At 43.1% G+C, this 18,681-nt stretch overlaps 1 protein-coding gene across 1 annotated transcript; it reads left to right on the plus strand.

The window, feature by feature from the left end:
• Nucleotides 1–1,530: 1,530 nt before the first annotated feature.
• zgc:174917 (phytanoyl-CoA dioxygenase domain-containing protein 1) lies at nt 1,531–14,017 on the plus strand. The gene is made up of 7 exons (XM_029772107.1): nt 1,531–1,679; nt 2,510–2,709; nt 3,455–3,752; nt 11,759–11,850; nt 12,325–12,464; nt 12,766–12,870; nt 13,469–14,017. Exons 2-7 carry the CDS (start codon nt 2,580–2,582, stop codon nt 13,550–13,552), a joined length of 849 nt encoding a protein of 282 aa, XP_029627967.1. The 5' UTR covers nt 1,531–1,679; nt 2,510–2,579; the 3' UTR covers nt 13,553–14,017.
• The last annotated feature ends 4,664 nt before the right edge of the window (nt 14,018–18,681 follow it).

Consider the following 18,681-nt stretch of genomic DNA (forward strand, 5'->3'; position numbering starts at 1 on the left):
GTTCAATACATAAAATTAAAGCTTAACTTGTTAATCCAGTCGCCGTGTAAGATTTCAAAAAGGCTTTACGGCAAAAGCAAACCATGCAATTATCTGAGGACAGCGCCCCATCATACAAATGCATAACAAATCATTTTCAACCAGGGAGGTGCGACACTAAAGTCAGAAATAGCAAAATAAAAAATGCCTTACCTTTGATGATCTTCTTCTGTTGGCACTCCAAAAGGTCCCAGTTACATCACAAATGGTCTTTTGTTCGATAATGTCCATCTTTAATCCATAAAAACTCAGTTTAGCTGGCGCGCTTCAGTCAAAAATCCACTCAGTTTCCCTCCGTCAAGATACATACAAGGAAACACTACAAGCCAAAATGGGAGCCACCTAGAAAAACGACAATTTCTGGGACATTTTTCCAAAAACCGACATGAAACTCTTTCTAAAGACTGTTGACATCTAGTGGAAGCCCTAGGAACTGCAATTTGGGAGGACAGGGGCTTATAATTATAGTACTAGGCATTGAAAATAGAGGTAAGCTGAAATCTTTTTGTTTTGGGATGGTTTGTCCTCGGGGTTTCGCCTGCCATATCAGTTCTGTTATACTCATAGACATCATTTTAACAGTTTCAGAAACGTTAGAGTGTTTTCTATCCAAATCTATCAATTATATGCATATCCTAGCTTCTGGGCCTGAGTAACAGGCAGTTTACTTTGGGCATGCTTTTCATCTGGACGTGAAAATACTGCCCCCTAGCCCAAAGAGGTTAAGAATGTCACATGACTGTCACCTGATGAGAGGAGCCACATGATGAACTCTACACCTGTACAGTCTTCCTTGATATTATGAAGTGTTTGTCTCAACACCTCCTCCTTTAAAATCTCTCCTTATTGTATTATGTCACATCACTCACCTGATGGGAGCGGAAATTCACAGTGTTTTGATTATTTTCCAGGTAAAAGGGAAATGTCATTCATTCATGGATGTGTCACCTTCTTAACAATTTTCCTTTTTAAGAACCAAGTTCAGGAGGAAGCAGAATAAACAATAAGATTGTGATGATGGGAAATACTACACTGAGTTGGTATTTATCAACAACCCTTCCTTATAAATGTGAAAGTTGCCCTGACAACAGTGAGTTCACTTCACACAGAAGTGAAGTAATGAGATGTGTTTAGATGAGTGTCTGTCTCTGAAATCCACTGACCAGTAGATGGGGCTATAGCAGGAGAAGCCAGTATCCAGCTCTGTGTACCATCTACAGTAAAGTAGGCTGTATGTTTTGGACAAATTGTCTTTGTGTACGTTCCACACATTACTGTGTCTTAAGAATGTCAGATTACTGTCAACTGATCAGAGGGGAAATTCATAGAGTTTGTACTTCCTGCTAATGAACTGGTTCTGAATGATGATGAATATGACCTAGGGAATGTCACCATGGCTCAGCCTTTCACCTGTACTGTCATTCTGGATGATAAACATCTGTAGTTTCCACCTGTGGCTCAGCCCTCCTGGCAGGACCATATATAAGACATCACACAGGTTGAGGACTCCACATCACCAAGACTTCTACTACCACAGTTTCACACTGACCTACAGAGCCTCTGCTGTGACCACCGTCCACACATCAGACCACCGTCCAGACAGACGGAGACCTCTGAGACTCCGGCAGAAGCAGACAGAGGTATGGAGGAGAGCAAATAATTATTTAAGACTTTGGTATGCTTTTATGGGCATTAACCTCTCTCTCTCTCTCTCTCTCTCTCTCTCACTCTCATTTTCTCATAAATATGAACATGTTAAAACATATTTAACCAGGTTGTTTAACTTGTCTATCTGTGGTGAGATGGTAATTCCATGATGACTGCAGTAATAACATGTACCTTCCTTGACAAACACTGGAACCTGGACACACACACAAGACAATTACAGTTCACTCACACTGAGGGCAGCACAGGGCAGAGGAGGTGTTTTTGTGTGTGTGTGTGTGTGTGTGTATGTGTGTGTGTGTGTGTGTGTGTGTGTGTGTGTGTGTGTGTGTGTGTGTGTGTGTGTGTGTGTGTTTGTGTGTGTGTGTGTTTAAGACAGGGACTAACAGGTCCTAACAGAGCCATCAGATAAATGCCATCCTATTCTCTTAGGGCTCTGGTTAACATGAGACCCCCTGTCTTATGTAATGACTAACTCAGCCACCAGAATATGGTTTTCCCATTAAGCTGAAAAAGCTGATCAGGCAGCACCTCTTCTGACAGAGGTACGGCCGGACTCCATAAACAACCCAACATACATGTGACGGGAATATCAGAAGGAGGAGAGAGAGAGAGAGAGAGAGAAAGAGAGAGAGAGAAATGGAAAGAGAGAGAGAGAGAGCAATGGAGAGAGAGAAGCTGAGGTTTAAGAGGATAAACAGAAATACCTATGTTAGGACGACTGTTTAAGGCCTGGGCACAACTCAAAGACACACTCGCTTTGTCTCTCTATTCTCTCTCTCACCCACTCTCTCTTTCTTTCCAGGTTATAAAACAGCCTTCATCCAGTGGAGTTGACACAGTAAGGACTGGTGTGTACAGCAGCCGACCCAGAGATGAGTGTGTCAACGTGTCAGATGAAGGAACGTTACAACCAGCAGGGATTCCTCTCTGCTGTACCGGTCCTAGACGGCACCGAGCTGAGGGAGGCCAGACAGGCCTTCAACCACCTGGAGAGAGAGTTCGGTGAGTGGAGGGGGAGGGAGGGAGGGTGAGGGGGGGTTAGGTTAGAGGTCAAAACGTCTGTAATATCACCATGATAATGTCTTTATTTTATTTTACCTTTATTTAACTAGGCAAGTCAGTTAAGTACAAATTCTAATTTTACAATGACGGCCTAGAAACAGAGGGTTAACTGCCTTGTTCAGGGGCAGTTAACCTTTATAAGGTTAAAAATGTACTTTATATGGAATCTATTGAATGTAATCTTCATCTGTCTACCTGAATTGAATGATATCTACCTGTATTGAATGATATCTAACTCTGTCTACCTGTATTGAATGAGATCTACTTGTATTGAATGATATCTACATGTGTCTACCTGTATTGAATTACATATATCTGTATCTACTTGTATTGAATGATATCTATCTGTATATACCTGTATTGAATGATATCTACCTGTATTGAATGATATCTACCTACATTGAATGAAATCTACCTGTATTGAATTACATATATCTGTATCTACTTGTATTGAATGATATCTATCTGTATATACCTGTATTGAATGATATCTACCTGTATTGAATGATATCTACCTATATTGAATGAAATCTACCTGTATTGAATGATATCTACCTGTATCTACCTGTATTGAATGATACCTACCTGTATCTACCTGTATTGAATGATATCTACCTGTTTTGAATGATATCAACCTGTATCTACCTGTGTTCAATGATATCTACCTGTGTCTACCTGACTTCAGGTGAGGAGTATACCCAGTACAGTCTCCACAACGTGCACCTGCAGTACCCCTGGGTGATGGGCCTGGCCAAACACCCCCACATCCTACAGGTGGTACAGTCCATCCTGGGCTCTGATGTCATCCTGCTAGACTCACGCTTCATCTGCAAGTACCCAACATCCCCCACACCCCACCCCACAGCCACACAGGCAGGAAATGATGCCATCACTCTGACCAGTGAGGAGGAAGTGAGGTCATTAGAGATGGACCAACAGAATGAGACTGGGCTGCCCTTCGTGGCCTGGCACCAGGATATGAGGTGAGTATATTACTAATACTTCCACAGCTACAATAGCATTACAATACTAATACTACTGTCAGTTACAAAGCACCTCAAAAATAGTAAAATACTACTACAGTACTGCTACCTCTAACAATACTGCTTGTAGTACTGTCACTACAACTACTACAGTAGTACTACAATGCTACTACTCCTACTACTACTACTGCTACTACTACTACTCCTACTGCTACTACTATCACAATACCACTCCTACTACTGCTACTAATACTCCTACTACAACTACTACTCCTACTACTACTCCTACTACTACTCCTACTACTACTCCTACTACTACTACTCCTACTACTACTACTACTACTCCTGCTACTACTACTCCTACTACTACTACTACTACTCCTACTACTACTACTACTTCTACTACTACTACTCCTACTACTACTACTTCTACCCATGCTACTACTTCTCCTACTACCACTCCTACTACTACTACTCCTAATACTACTATCACAATACCACTCCTACTACTACTACTCCTACTACTACTCCTGCTACTACTACTCCTCCTACGACTACTCCTACTCCTACTATCACAATACCACTCCTACTACTATGACTGCTACTACTCCTACTACTACTACTACTACTGTTACTACTACTACTACTACTACTCCTACTACTGCTACTACTCCTGCTACTACTACTCCTACTACTACTACTCCTACTACTACTACTACTACTCCTACTCCTACTACTACTACTACTCCTACTACTCCTGCTACTACTACTACTACTACTCCTACTACTACTCCTACTACTACTACTACTACTACTACTACTACTACTACTACTACTACTACTACCACTACTCCTGTTACTACTGCTCCTACTACTCCTACTACTACTCCTACTACTACTACTCCTCCTACTACTAGTATTCCTACTACTTCTACTACTACTCCTACTACTACTCCTACTACTACTACTACTACTCCTGCTACTACTACTACTACTCCTACTACTGCTACTACTACTCCTACTACTCCTACTAATTACATTTCAAATCAAAACAAATTTATTTATATAACCCTTCTTACATCAGCTGATATCTCAAAGTGCTGTACAGAAACCCAGCCTAAAACCCCAAACAGCAAGCAATGCAGGTGTAGAAGCACGGTGGCTAGGAAAAACTCCCTAGAAAGGCCAAAACCTAGGAAGAAACCTAGAGAGGAACCAGGCTATGAGGGGTGGCCAGTCCTCTTCTGGCTGTGCCGGGTGGAGATTATAACAGCACATGGCCTTGATGTTCAAATGTTCATAAATGACCAGCATTTTCAAATAATAATAATCATAGTAGTTGTCGAGGGTGCAACAAGTCAGTTACACAAGAGTAAGTGTCAGTTGGCTTTTTCATAACCAATCTTTGAGAGTATCTCTACCGCTCCTGCTGTCTCTAGAGAGTTGAAAACAGCAGGTCTGGGACAGGTAGCACGTCCGGTGAATAGGTCAGGGTTCCAGCAGGTCTGGGACAACAGGTCTGGGACAGGTAGAACGTCCGGTGAACAGGTCAGGGTTCCATAGCTGCAGGCAGAACAGTTGGATCTGGAGCAGCAGCACGGCCAGGTGAACTGGGGACAGCAAGGAGTCATCAAGCCAGGTAGTCCTGAGGCATGGTCCTAGGGCTCAGGTCCTCCGAGAGAGAGAAAGAAAGAAAGAGAAAGAGAGAATTAGAGAGAGCATATTTAAATTCACACAGGACACCGGAAAAGACAAGAGAAATACTCCAGATGTGACCGACTGATCCTAGCCCCCGACACATAAACTACTGCAGCATAAATACTGGAGGCTGAGACAGGAGGGGTCAGGCGACACTGTGGCCCCATCCGATGAAACCCCCGGACAGGGCCAAACAGGTAGGATATAACCCCACCCACTTTGCCAAAGCACAGCCTCCACACCACTGGAGGGATATCTCCAACCACCAACATACCATCCCGGGACAAGGCCGAGTATAGCCCACAAAGATCTCCGCCACGACACAGCCCAAGGGGGGGCGCCAACCCAGACAGGAAGACCACATCAGTGACTCAACCCACTCAAGTGACGCACCCCTCCCAGGGACGGCATGGAAGAACACCAGTAAGCCAGTCACTCAGCCCCCGTAATAGGGGTAAAGGCAGAGAATCCCAGTGGAAAGAGGGGAAACCGGCCAGGCCGAGGGCGGTTCGTTGCTCCAGCCTTTCCGTTCACCTTCACACCCCTGGGCCAGACTACACTTAATCATAGGACCTACTGAAGAGATGTGTCTTCAGTAAAGACTTAAAGGTTGAGACTGAGTCTGCGTCTCTCACATGGGTAGGCAGACTATTCCATAAAAATGGAGCCCTATAGGAGAAAGCCCTGCCTCCAGCTGTTTGCTTAGAAATTCTAGGAACAATTAGGAGGCCCGCGTCTTGTGACCGTAGCGTACGTGTAGGTATGTACGGCAGGACCAAATCGGAAAGATAGGTAGGAGCAAGCTCATGTAATGCTTTGTAGGTTAGCTGTAAAACCTTGAAATCAGCCCTTGCCTTAACAGGAAGCCAGTGTAGGGAGGCTAGCACTGGAGTAATATGATCCAATTTTTTGGTTCTAGTCAGGATTCTAGCAGCCGTATTTAGCACTAACTGAAGTTTATTTAGTGCTTTATCCGGGTAGCCGGAAAGTAGAGCATTGCAGTAGTCCAACCTAGAAGTAACAAAGGCATGGATTAATTTTTCTGCGTCATTTTTGGACAGAAAGTTTCTGATTTTTGCAATGTTACGTAGATGGAAAAAGCTGTCCTTGAAACAGTCTTGATATGTTCTTCAAAAGAGAGATCAGGGTCCAGAGTAACGCCGAGGTCCTTCACAGTTTTATTTGAGACGACTGTACAACCATCCAGATTAATTGTCAGATTCAACAGAAGATCTCTTTGTTTCTTGGGACCTAGAACAAGCATCTCTGTTTTGTCCGAGTTTAAGTGTAGAAAGTTTGCAGCCATCCACTTCCTTATGTCTGAGACACAGGCTTCTTGTGAGGGCAATTTTGGGGCTTCACCATGTTTCATTGAAATGTACAGCTGTGTGTCATCCGCATAGCAGTGAAATGTAACATTATGTTTTCGAATGACATCTCCTAGAGGTAAAATATATAGTGAAAACAATAGTGGTCCTAAAACAGAACCTTGAGGAACACTGAAATGTACAGTTGATTTGTCAGAGGACAAACCATTCACAGAGACAAACTGATATCTTTCCGACAGATAAGACCTAAACCAGGCCAGAACTTGTCCATGTAGACCAATTTGGGTTTCCAATCTCTCCAAAAGAATGTGGTGATCGATGGTATCAAAAGCAGCACTAAGATCTAGGAGCATGAGGACAGACGCAGAACCTCGGTCTGACGTCATTAAAAGGTCATTTACCACCTTCACAAGTGCAGTCTCAGTGCTATGATGGGTTCTAAAACCAGACTGAAGCATTTCGTGTACATTGTTTGTCTTCAGGAAGGCAGTGAGTTGCTTTTTCAATTTTTTTTGAGAGGAATGGAAGATTCGATATAGGCCGATAGTTTTTTATAATTTCTGGGTCATGATTTGGCTTTTTCAAGAGAGGCTTTATTACTGCCACTTTTAGTGAGTTTGGTACACATCCGGTGGATAGAGAGCTGTTTATTATGTTCAACATAGGAGGGCCAAGCACAGAAAGCAGCTCTTTCAGTAGGTTAGTTGGAATAGGGTCCAGTATGCAGCTTGAAGGTTTAGAGGCCATGATTATTTTCATCATTGTGTCAAGAGATATAGTACTAAAACACTTTAGTGTCTCCCTTGATCCTAGGTCCTGGCAGGGTTGTGCAGACTCAGGACAACAGAGCTTTGGAGGAATACGCAGATTTAAAGAGGAGTCCGTAATTTGCTTTCTAATGATCATGATCTTTTCCTCAAAGAAGTTCATGAATTCATCACTGCTGAAGTGAGAGCCATCCTCTCTTGGGGAATGCTGCCTTTGCGACAGTATCAAAAGAAATTTCGGATTGTTCTTATTTTCCTCAATTAAGTTGGAAAAATAGGATGATCGAGCAGCAGTGAGGGCTCTTCGATACTGCACGGTACTGTCTTTCCAAGCTAGTCGGAACACTTCCAGTTTGGTGTGGCGCCATTTCCGTTCCAATTTTCTGGAAGCTTGCTTCAGAGCTCGTGTATTTTCTGTATACCAGGGAGCTAGTTTCTTCTGACAAATGTTTTTAGTTTTTAGGGGTGCAACTGCATCTAGGGTATTGCGCAAGGTTAAATTGACTTCCTCGGTTAGGTGGTTAACTGATTTTTGTCCTCTGACGTCCTTGGGTAGGCAGAGGGAGTCTGGAAGGGCATCAAGGAATCTTTGGGTTGTCTGAGAATTTATAGCACGACTTTTAATGCTTCTTGGTTGGGGTCTGAGCAGATTATTTGTTGTGATTGCGAACGTAATAAAATGGTGGTCTGATAGTCCAGGATTATGAGGAAAAACATTAAGATCCACAACATTTATTCCATGGGACAAAACTAGGTCCAGAGTATGACTGTGGCAGTGAGTAGGTCCAGAGACATGTTGGACAAAACCCACTGAGTCGATGATGGCTCCGAAAGCCTTTTGGAGTGGGTCTGAGGACTTGGTGAATATTAAAGTCACCAAAAATGTGAATATTATCTGCGATGACTACAAGGTCCGATAGAAATTCAGGGAACTCAGTGAGGAACGCTGCATATGGCCCAGTAGGCCTGTAAACAGTAGCTATTAAAAGTGATTGAGTAGGCTGCATAGATTTCATGACTAGAAGCTCAAAAGTTGAAAATGTGGTTGTTGTTTTTTTTGTTGGTAAATTTTAATTTGCTATCATAAATGTTAGCAACACCTCCGCCTTTGCGGGATGCGCGGGAAATATGGTCACTAGTGTATCCAGGGGGTGAGGCCTCATTTGACACAGTAAATTCATCAGGCTTAAGCCATGTTTCAGTCAGGCCAATCACATCAAGATTATGATCAGTGATTAGTTCATTGACTATAACTGCCTTGAAAGTGAGGGATCTAACATTAAGTAATCCTATTTTGAGATGTGAGGTATCACAATCTCTTTCAATAATGGCAGGGATGGAGGAGGTCTTTATACTAGTGAGATTGCTAAAGCGAACACCGCCATCTTTAATTTTGCCCAACCTAGATCGAGGCACAGACACGGTCTCAATGGGGATAGCTGAGCTGACTACACTGACTGTGCTAGTGGCAGACTCCACTAAGCTGGCAGGCTGGCTAACAGCCTGCTGCCTGGCCTGCACCCTATTTCATTGTGGAGCTAGAGGAGTTAGAGCCCTGTCTATGTTCGTAGATAAGATGAGAGCACCCCTCCAGCTAGGATGGAGTCTGTCACTCCTCAACAGGCCAGGCATGGTCCTGTTTGTGGGTGAGTCCCAGAAAGAGGGCCAATTATCTACAAATTCTATCTTTTGGGAGGGGCAGAAAACAGTTTTCAACCAGCAATTGAGTTGTGAGACTGCTGTAGAGCTCATCACTCTCCCTAACTGGGAGGGGGCCAGAGACAATTAATCGATGCCGACACATCTTTCTAGCTGATTTACACGCTGAAGCTATGTTGCGCTTGGTGACCTCTGTTTCATCCTAACTCCTGCTACTACTACTACTACTACTACTCTACTACTCCTTCTTCTACTACTACTACTACTACTACTACTACTACTACTACCACTACTACTACTACAACTATCACAATACCACTCTAACTACTACTACTACTACTACTACTATCACAATACCACTCCTACTACTACTACTACTCCTACGACTACCACTACTACTACTCCTACTACTCCTACTCCTACTACTACTCCTACTACTACTACTACTCCTACCACCACTACTACTACTCCTACTACTACTACTACTACTACTACTACTACTACTACTGTCACCATACCACTCCTACTACTACTACTACTCCTTCTACTACTCCTACTACTACTACTCCTACTACTACTACTCCTACTACTATCACAATACCACTCCTACTACTACTACTCCTACTACTCCTACTCCTACTACTACTCCTACTCCTACTACTACTCCTACTACTACTACTACTACTACTACTGCTCCTACTACTCCTACTCCTACTACTACTACTCCTGCTACTACTACTACTACGACTCCTCCTCCTACTACTACTACTACTACTACTACTACTCCTACTCCTACTGCTACTCCTGCTACTATAACCACTACTACTACTACTCCTACTACTACTACTGCTGCTACTACTACTACTACTACTCCTACTCCTACTTCTTCTACTCCTACTATCACTCCTACTCTTACTCCTACTACTACTACTCCTACTCCTACTCCTACTACGACTCCTACTACTCCTACTTCTACTACTACTCCTACTACAGCTGCTCCTGCTACTCCTGCCACTACTACTCTTACTACTCCTACTACTCCTACTACTACTACTACTACTACTCCTACTGTTTTTCCTACTACTACTACTACTACAATCACAATACCACTCCTCCTACTACTACTACTCCTATGACTACTACTACTACTACTCCTACTACTACTACTACTCCTACTCCTACTACTACTCCTACTACTACTACTACTCCTACTACTACTAATAATACTACTCCTACTACTACTACTACTCCTACTACTACTACTACTACTATCACAATACCACTTCTACTACTACTACTACTACTAATCCTTCTACTACTCCTACTACTACTACTCCTACTATCACAATACCACTTCTACTACTACTAATTCTACTACTCCTACTACTCCTACTCCTACTACTACTACTACTCCTACTCCTACTACTACTCCTACCACTACTACTACTACTCCTACTACTACTAATACTCCTCCTCCTCCTCCTCCAACTACTACTACTCCTACTACTACTCCTACTGCTACTACTACTACTCCTGCTACTACTACTACTACTACTACTCCTGCTACTATTACTCCTACTAATCCTACTACTACTATTCCTACTACTACTACTACTACTACTACTACTACTCCTACTACTACCACTACTACTACTCCTACTACTACTACTCCTACTCCTACTCCTACTCCTGCTACTATAACTACTACTACTACTACTCCTACTACTACTGCTGCTACTACTACTACTCCTACTCCAACTCCTACTACTCCTACTACTACTCCTACTGCTACTACTAATACTCCTACTACTATTCCTACTACTTCTACTACTACTCCTACTACAACTACTACTACTACTACACCTGCTACTACTACTCCTACTACTCTTACTACTACTACTATTACTACTCCTACTGCTTCTCCTACTACTCCTAATACTACTACTCCTACTCCTACTACTGCTACTCCTGCTACTACTACAAGTCCTACTATTACTACTACTACTACTACTCCTACTATTACTACTCTTACTACTACTACTACCACTCCTACTCCTACTCCTACTACTACTACTTCTCTTACTACTACTACTACTACTCCTACTGCTTCTACTACTTCTACTCCTACTACCACCCTACTCTTACTACTACTACTACTCCTCCTACTCCTACTCCTACTACTCCTACTCCTACTACTCCTACTACTCCTACTACTATTCCGACTACTACTACTACTACTACAATACTACACCTACTCCTACTACTCCTACTACTCCTACTCCTACTACTCCTACTACTCCTACTACTCCTACTACTACAATGCTACAGCTACTACTACTACTGCTACTATCACAATACCACTCATACTACTACAGTACTACTACTACCACTACTACTACTGCTCCTACTACTACTATCACAATACCACTCCTACTACTACAGTACTACAGTGCTCCTCCTACTATGACTACAACTACTACTTCTACAGTCAGTTATGCAGTAAGCATTTTGAGTAATAACAAGTATTTACTCACCAGCTGTCTGACTCATCCAGGTACTGGGGAATAGCTGGGGGTCCAGTCCTGTCTGTGTGGCTGGCTCTAGACGACTCACTGGCAGAAAACGGAGCCCTGAAGGTCATCCCAGGTACTGTAGCTCCCCTGACCACCTAAAACTCACCAAATCATTTAGTTTACAGAAACGGACAGCTCAGTTCTAATTGGTGCCACAGCTAGATAAATAAATACTTAAATGTCTCCTCAAAATACTTAGCTGCATTTAGCCAGGTTCAGTTAATGTTCTGAAAACCTCTTTCTGTCATTCTAGCATTACATGACTGCAGTAAGTGGCTGTAATAAGGTGTCCTTTCATAGACATAAAGAAGACCAGAGTCTGTGTGGTTAGTAAAGTGTTCCCTCTCCTCTCCTCTCCTCTCCTCTCCTCTCCTCTCCTCTCCTCTCCTCTTATCTCCTCTCCTCTCCTCTCCTCTCCTCTCCTCTCCTCTCCTCTCCTCTCCTCTCCACCTCTCTCCTTCCTCTCTCTTCACCACTTTTCTCCTCTGCTCACCTCGCCTCGTCTCTCTCCTCCTCTCCCCTCCCCTCTCCCTCCCTCCTCCTCCAGGAAGCCACTGCTCTGGCCTGCTGCCCCACCAACTCGCCTCCCGCCCCGGCAACATGCTGTCAGTCAACCAGGAGATCCCTGAGGAGCTGGTGCAAACGGACAGCGCTCTACTCTGCCCCCTGCTGGCTGGGCAGATGTCTGTAAGTCACACTTACTTAGTCCTTCTGGACGTTCTGTATTACTGGGAGCTCCCCATCCCAAGTCCTACTGGACATTCTGTATTACAGGGAGCTCCCCATCCCATTTCCTACTGGACATTCTGTATTACAGGGAGCTCCCCATCCTATGTCCTACTGGACATTCTGTATTACTGGGAAATACACTGGGCTTTCTCTATTCTTCTACAACTATATTATGTTTCTCACTAATAGTGCTGTACAAAGAATAAGAATTAAGGTTCCATTTGGGATTGTGACTTGATGTTGATGTTAACCAAATCAGATCCATGATGGGTTCCTGGTCCACGCCAGCGACCCCAACACATCCCAGAAGAGACGCTGTGGCTTCGTGATCCGATACATCCCTACCTGTGCCTACCCTATTCAGGTGAGAACTACTGTAGATATGTCTCTACCTGTGTCTACCCTATACAGGTGAGAACTACTGTAGATATGTCTCTACCTCTATCTACCCTATACAGGTGAGAACTACTGTAGATATGTCTCTACCTGTATCTACCCTATACAGGTGAGAACTACTGTAGATATGTCTCTACCAGTATCTACCCTATACAGGTGAGAACTACTGTAGATATGTCTCTACCCTATACAGGTGAGAACTACTGTAGACATGTCTCTACCCTATACAGGTGAGAACTACTGTAGATATGTCTCTACCTGTATCTACCCTATACAGGTGAGAACTACTGTAGATATGTCTCTACCTGTGTCTACCCTATACAGGTGAGAACTACTGTAGATATGTCGCTACCTGTATCTACCCTATACAGGTGAGATCTACTGTAGATATGTCTCTACCTGTGTCTACTGTAGTGACCTCTCTTTTTCTGAAGGTTATCTGTCGAATTGGAGGCCTGTTGCCTTATTATGCCTTTGGAAATAGATGGAAACTCAATTACAGTGCTTTTGCAGAGACCAGACTCAAAGCATACCTGACCACTGTGTTTCTCTCTCTCTCTCTGCAGGACCCAGACCGTCCCAGGCGTTTCCATGCTACTGTGATGGCCAGTGGATCAGACCAGTTCAATCACTTCTCCACCTTGCTGTGATGAGCCTTACACCACAACTACAACCATATCCATACTGATCGCATTACTGTATTACCGTCTGCTACCTAGAGGAACCTAATGATGCTGTATTCACCTTGATGACTTACTGCTGTATTCACGTTGATGACTTACTGCTGTGTTCACCTGTATGACGTACTGCTGTGTTCACCTGTATGACTTACTGCTGTGTTCACCTGTATGACTTACTGCTGTATTCACCTGTATGACTTACTGCTGTATTCACCTTGATGACTTACTGCTGTATTCACCTGTATGACTTACTGCTGTATTCACCTGTATGACTTACTGCTGTGTTCACCTGTATGACTTACTGCTATATTCACCTTGATGACTTACAGCTGTATTCACCTGTATGACTTACTGCTGTGTTCACCTTGATGACTTACTGCTGTATTCACCTTGATGACTTACTGCAGTATTCACCTTGATGACTTTGATACAAAATGCTAACCTCCCCTGTTATTGTAATGGTGAGAGGTTAGCATGTCTTGGGGGTATGATATAAAATGCTAACCTCCCCTATTATTGTAATGGTGAGAGGTTAGCATGTCTTGGGGGTATGATATCAAATGCTAACCTCCCCTGTTATTGTAATGGTGAGAGGTTAGCATGTCTTGGGGGTATGATATAAAATGCTAACCTCCCCTGTTATTGTAATGGTGAGAGGTTAGCATGTCTTGGGGGTATGATATAAAATGCTAACCTCCCCTATTATTGTAATGGTGAGAGGTTAGCATGTCTTGGGGGTATGATATCAAATGCTAACCTCCCCTGTTATTGTAATGGTGAGAGGTTAGCATGTTTTCGCTGCATGATTTGTGCATCTAACTTTCTCCCTCATCATGATTCCCTATTCATTCAGGACTATATGTAGTCATGGTAACATCCATGTAGAAGTGTGATGAACCATACATTCAAAATGCTGGAGTAGAGAGCCAGAACAACACAGCATGTGTCACTGTCCCAATACTGGTGGAGCTCACTGTATCTGGGTCGGGCTGGGTTGGACTGGGTTGGACTGGAGTCCATCTCCTGTTTCTGTAGAGTCAACCAGAACGGCCCTTAGGGCAGGAGTCCATCTCCTGTTTCTATAGAGTGAACCAGAACGGCCCATAGGGCAGGAGTCCATCTCCTGTTTCTGTAGAGTGAACAAAAAGGCAAGCCACTCTGAACCTGACCTGAGCTGACCTGTTATTTTAGTGCATTGATAATGATAATAATAACATGTATAAAATGTGAATGGAGGACAAATGAAATGCTGTATCAACATGTAACCTAATGTATCTGGGACGTCATGCTTTATCAGATCTTAATGTGTCTTATTGTGATTTACGTGTTGAATAAACCTTCTCACTATACACTGGCATCTATCTCTGTGGAACATGGTGGGCCTTACTTTGTAAGTCACAAAAATCTATTTTTCATTTGTAAAAAGTTCTGGGATTGGGATTTTAACCAGTTGAATGAAAGGGCAAAATGTAGATTTCCGCCTAAATAAACATACCCAAACATCATTATTTTTCATGAGGAGGCTACAAACAATAACGGGTAATGCTGCATAGCTTTAGAAAGGTCTGGAAGTCCCCTTTCTGGTAAAAATAGTAAGAAAATTGCTGATGTACATTGTACATTGTCCCGTGAGGCTCAGTTGGTAGAGCATGGTGTTTGCATCGCCAGGGTTGTGGGTTCGATTCCCACGGGGGACCAGTACGTAAAATATTTTTTTAATGAAATGTATGCATTCACTACTGTAAGTTGCTCTGGATAAGAGCGTCTGCTAAATGACTAAAATGTAAATGTACAAATATTATGAAAATCATAGATTTTTTCAGATTCATCAAAACTGGGGCAATAGGGCATGAAATGTTGGAAATTATTTGTAAATATAGTAACAATCAAATGATAAACGACGTACTAAAGTTTTCACATTTCTTAGAACTAAAATAAATATGATCAAACTTAGTGACAGTGCAATATTAGCGCACAACAAACTCTTCAGTGTTAAATCAACGGGCTCCCGAGTGACGCATTGGTCTAAGGCACTGCTGTATCACAACCAGCCGTGATTGGGAGTCCTATAGGGCGGCGCACAATTGGCCCAGCATCGTCTGGGTTTGGCCGGTGTAGGCCGTCATTGTAAATAAGAATTTGTTCTTAACTGACTTGCATAGTTAAATAAAGGTTAAATAAAAAATAAAATGTCTCAAGACTTAAAAATCCTTCTTTAACCTGTCCCCTCCCTTTCATCTACACTGATTGAAGTGTATTTAACAAGTGGCATCAATAAGGGATCCTACATTTCACCTGGATTCACCTGATCAGTCTGGGTCTCGACTGAGCCCTGTGAAACTGGGTCCTGGACTTTCTGACGGGCCGGGGTATTCGATGCAGCAACCTTTCGGTTACTGGCCCAATGCTCTAACCACTAGGCTAGCTGCTGGTTACTGGCCCAACACTCTAACCACTAGGCTACCTGCTGGTTACTGGCCCACACTCTCTAACCACTAGGCTACCTGCTGGTTACTGGCCCAACGCTCTAACCACTAGGGTACCTGCTGGTTACTAGTCCAATGCTCTAACCACTAGGCTACCTGCTGGTTACTGGCCCAACGCTCTAACCACTAGGCTACCTGCTTGTTACTGGCCCAACACTGTAACCACTAGGCTACCTACTGGTTACTGGCCCAACACTCTAACCACTAGGCTACCTGCTGGTTAATGGCCCAACGCTCTAACCACTAGGCTACCTGCTGGTTACTGGCCCAACACTCTAACCACTAGGCTACCTGCTGGTTAATGGCCCAACGCTCTAACCACTAGGCTACCTGCTGGTTACTGGCCCAACACTCTAATCACTAGGCTACCTGCCGCCCCAAAAAGATGAAATGAACACCTGTAGTGTTATAGTAAATCATTTAGTGGTGTTGTTCTGCACTCTAATTATCAATTTGTCTCCCTCTGCCATATGGATGAATTGTATGATAAATCTGATCCCAGACTAACCCCAGACTGGATCCATTGTATGATAAACCTGACCCCAGATTGACCCCAGACTGGATCCATTGTATGATAAACCTGACCCCAGACTGACCCCAGACTGGATGCATTGTATGATAAACCGAGAGCAACTGGCAGCAAAAGAGCTGAGCACGGAACTCTGAGATTTACTGCAGCAGGTAACTTTGATTGTAAACTACATCAAACCACATCCAGTGTGCTCACGCCTGTTGGCAAAACTATGTGGAGATATGAGATCAGAGCAGTGGCAATTTTAGCATGTATATCTTGGTGCACCCCCCGCCAAACAAATTGGGATGCATGCCAGCAAAGCCTCTACACCACACAACACTAAACAATACATGAATTGCACTATAACGGTGACAAACGGTGCCCACAAACTGTTAGGGCCTACATAAAGTCCCAACAGCAGAGTCCCAACACCTTACCACTGCTACACGTGGCTTTCAGCGGAGCCTTGTCTGGCAGCCAAACACTTAATTCAGCCTTATTTACTGCCTTTTAAAAAAACATAGCTGATATGTCTGACTTGCTTAAACAAATGTGGTTTCTACTGACAATTGAGATGTACACACTATGGCATAAGGGGACGACAAGCGGATAAGAGGCATTCCGAAATTTCGATTAAGACATTAATGAGCGAGCGACGACGGACGTAGTCAATTCAACTATTTGTTCAGCACTTTTGAAATGTACAGCGACATAATTCAGAACATGGGCCATTCTTACAGTGTAAGAATGGCCCAACAAGTCAGAACCGTAGAATAAATAAAGGCGGCATATAAACAGAAAATGAAAGCTCTTACAATATTCAATGATTACATTTCTCTAAAACAGGTTATAGGCTACATGTGCACTACCAAGTTAGAACAGAATGCGAAATTAAGACGTGAAAATAGACAAAATTATTAAGGTGAGGCACATTGAATGCTGTTTAATTTGACATGTCAAATAACACAGTTGTCACGGTTGTCGAAAGGAGGAGCGGACCAAAGTGCAGCGTGTGTGTCGTTCCACATTTTATTTTCACTGTGAAACTATGCAGTACATATAAATAAACTGAATAACAAAACAACAAACCGTGACGCAGCGGTAAAACATACACTGACTCAAAAACAATCTCCCACAAACCCAGGTGGAAAAAAAACCCCTACTTAAGTTTGATCTCCAATTAGAGACAACGAGGACCAGCTGCCTCTAATTGGAGATCACCCCAAACAAAACCCCAACATAGAAATACAAAACACAGAAAAAAAACTGAGCAAATGTTTGGGTATGTTTATTTAGGCGGAAATCTACATTTTGCCCTTTCATTCAACTGGTTAAAATCCCAATCCCAGAACTTTTTACAAATAAAAATTTGATTGTTGTGACTTACAAAGTAAGGCCCACCATGTTCCACAGAGATAGATGCCAGTGTATAGTGAGAAGGTTTATTCAACACGTAAATCACAATAAGACACATTAAGATCTGATAAAGCATGACGTCCCAGATACATTAGGTTACATGTTGATACAGCATTTCATTTGTCCTCCATTCACATTTTATACATGTTATTATTATCATTATCAATGCACTAAAATAACAGGTCAGCTCAGGTCAGGTTCAGAGTGGCTTGCCTTTTTGTTCACTCTACAGAAACAGGAGATGGACTCCTGCCCTATGGGCCGTTCTGGTTCACTCTACAGAAACAGGAGATGGACTCCTGCCCTATGGGCCGTTCTGGTTCACTCTACAGAAACAGGAGATGGACTCCTGCCATAAGGGCCGTTCTGGTTGACTCTACAGAAACAGGAGATGGACTCCAGTCCAACCCAGTCCAACCCAGCCCGACCCAGATACAGTGAGCTCCACCAGTATTGGGACAGTGACACATGCTGTGTTGTTCTGGCTCTCTACTCCAGCATTTTGAATGTATGGTTCATCACACTTCTACATGGATGTTACCATGACTACATATAGTCCTGAATGAATAGGGAATCATGATGAAGGAGAAAGTTAGATGCACAAATCATACAGCGAAAACATGCTAACCTCTCACCATTACAATAACAGGGGAGGTTAGCATTTGATATCATACCCCCAAGAC

The sequence above is a fragment of the Salmo trutta genome, chromosome 13, assembly GCF_901001165.1.
Source record: "Salmo trutta chromosome 13, fSalTru1.1, whole genome shotgun sequence".
Classification (NCBI taxonomy): Eukaryota; Metazoa; Chordata; class Actinopteri; order Salmoniformes; family Salmonidae; genus Salmo; species Salmo trutta.

Coding starts and splice junctions, on each gene's coding strand:
- zgc:174917 (XM_029772107.1), top strand. CDS start 2,580: ATGAGTGTGTCAACGTGTCAGATGAAGGAACGTTACAACCAGCAGGGA. Junction 2,710..3,454: donor CCACCTGGAGAGAGAGTTCG/GTGAGTGGAGGG, acceptor ACCTGACTTCAG/GTGAGGAGTATACCCAGTAC. Junction 12,465..12,765: donor TGCTGGCTGGGCAGATGTCT/GTAAGTCACACT, acceptor TAACCAAATCAG/ATCCATGATGGGTTCCTGGT.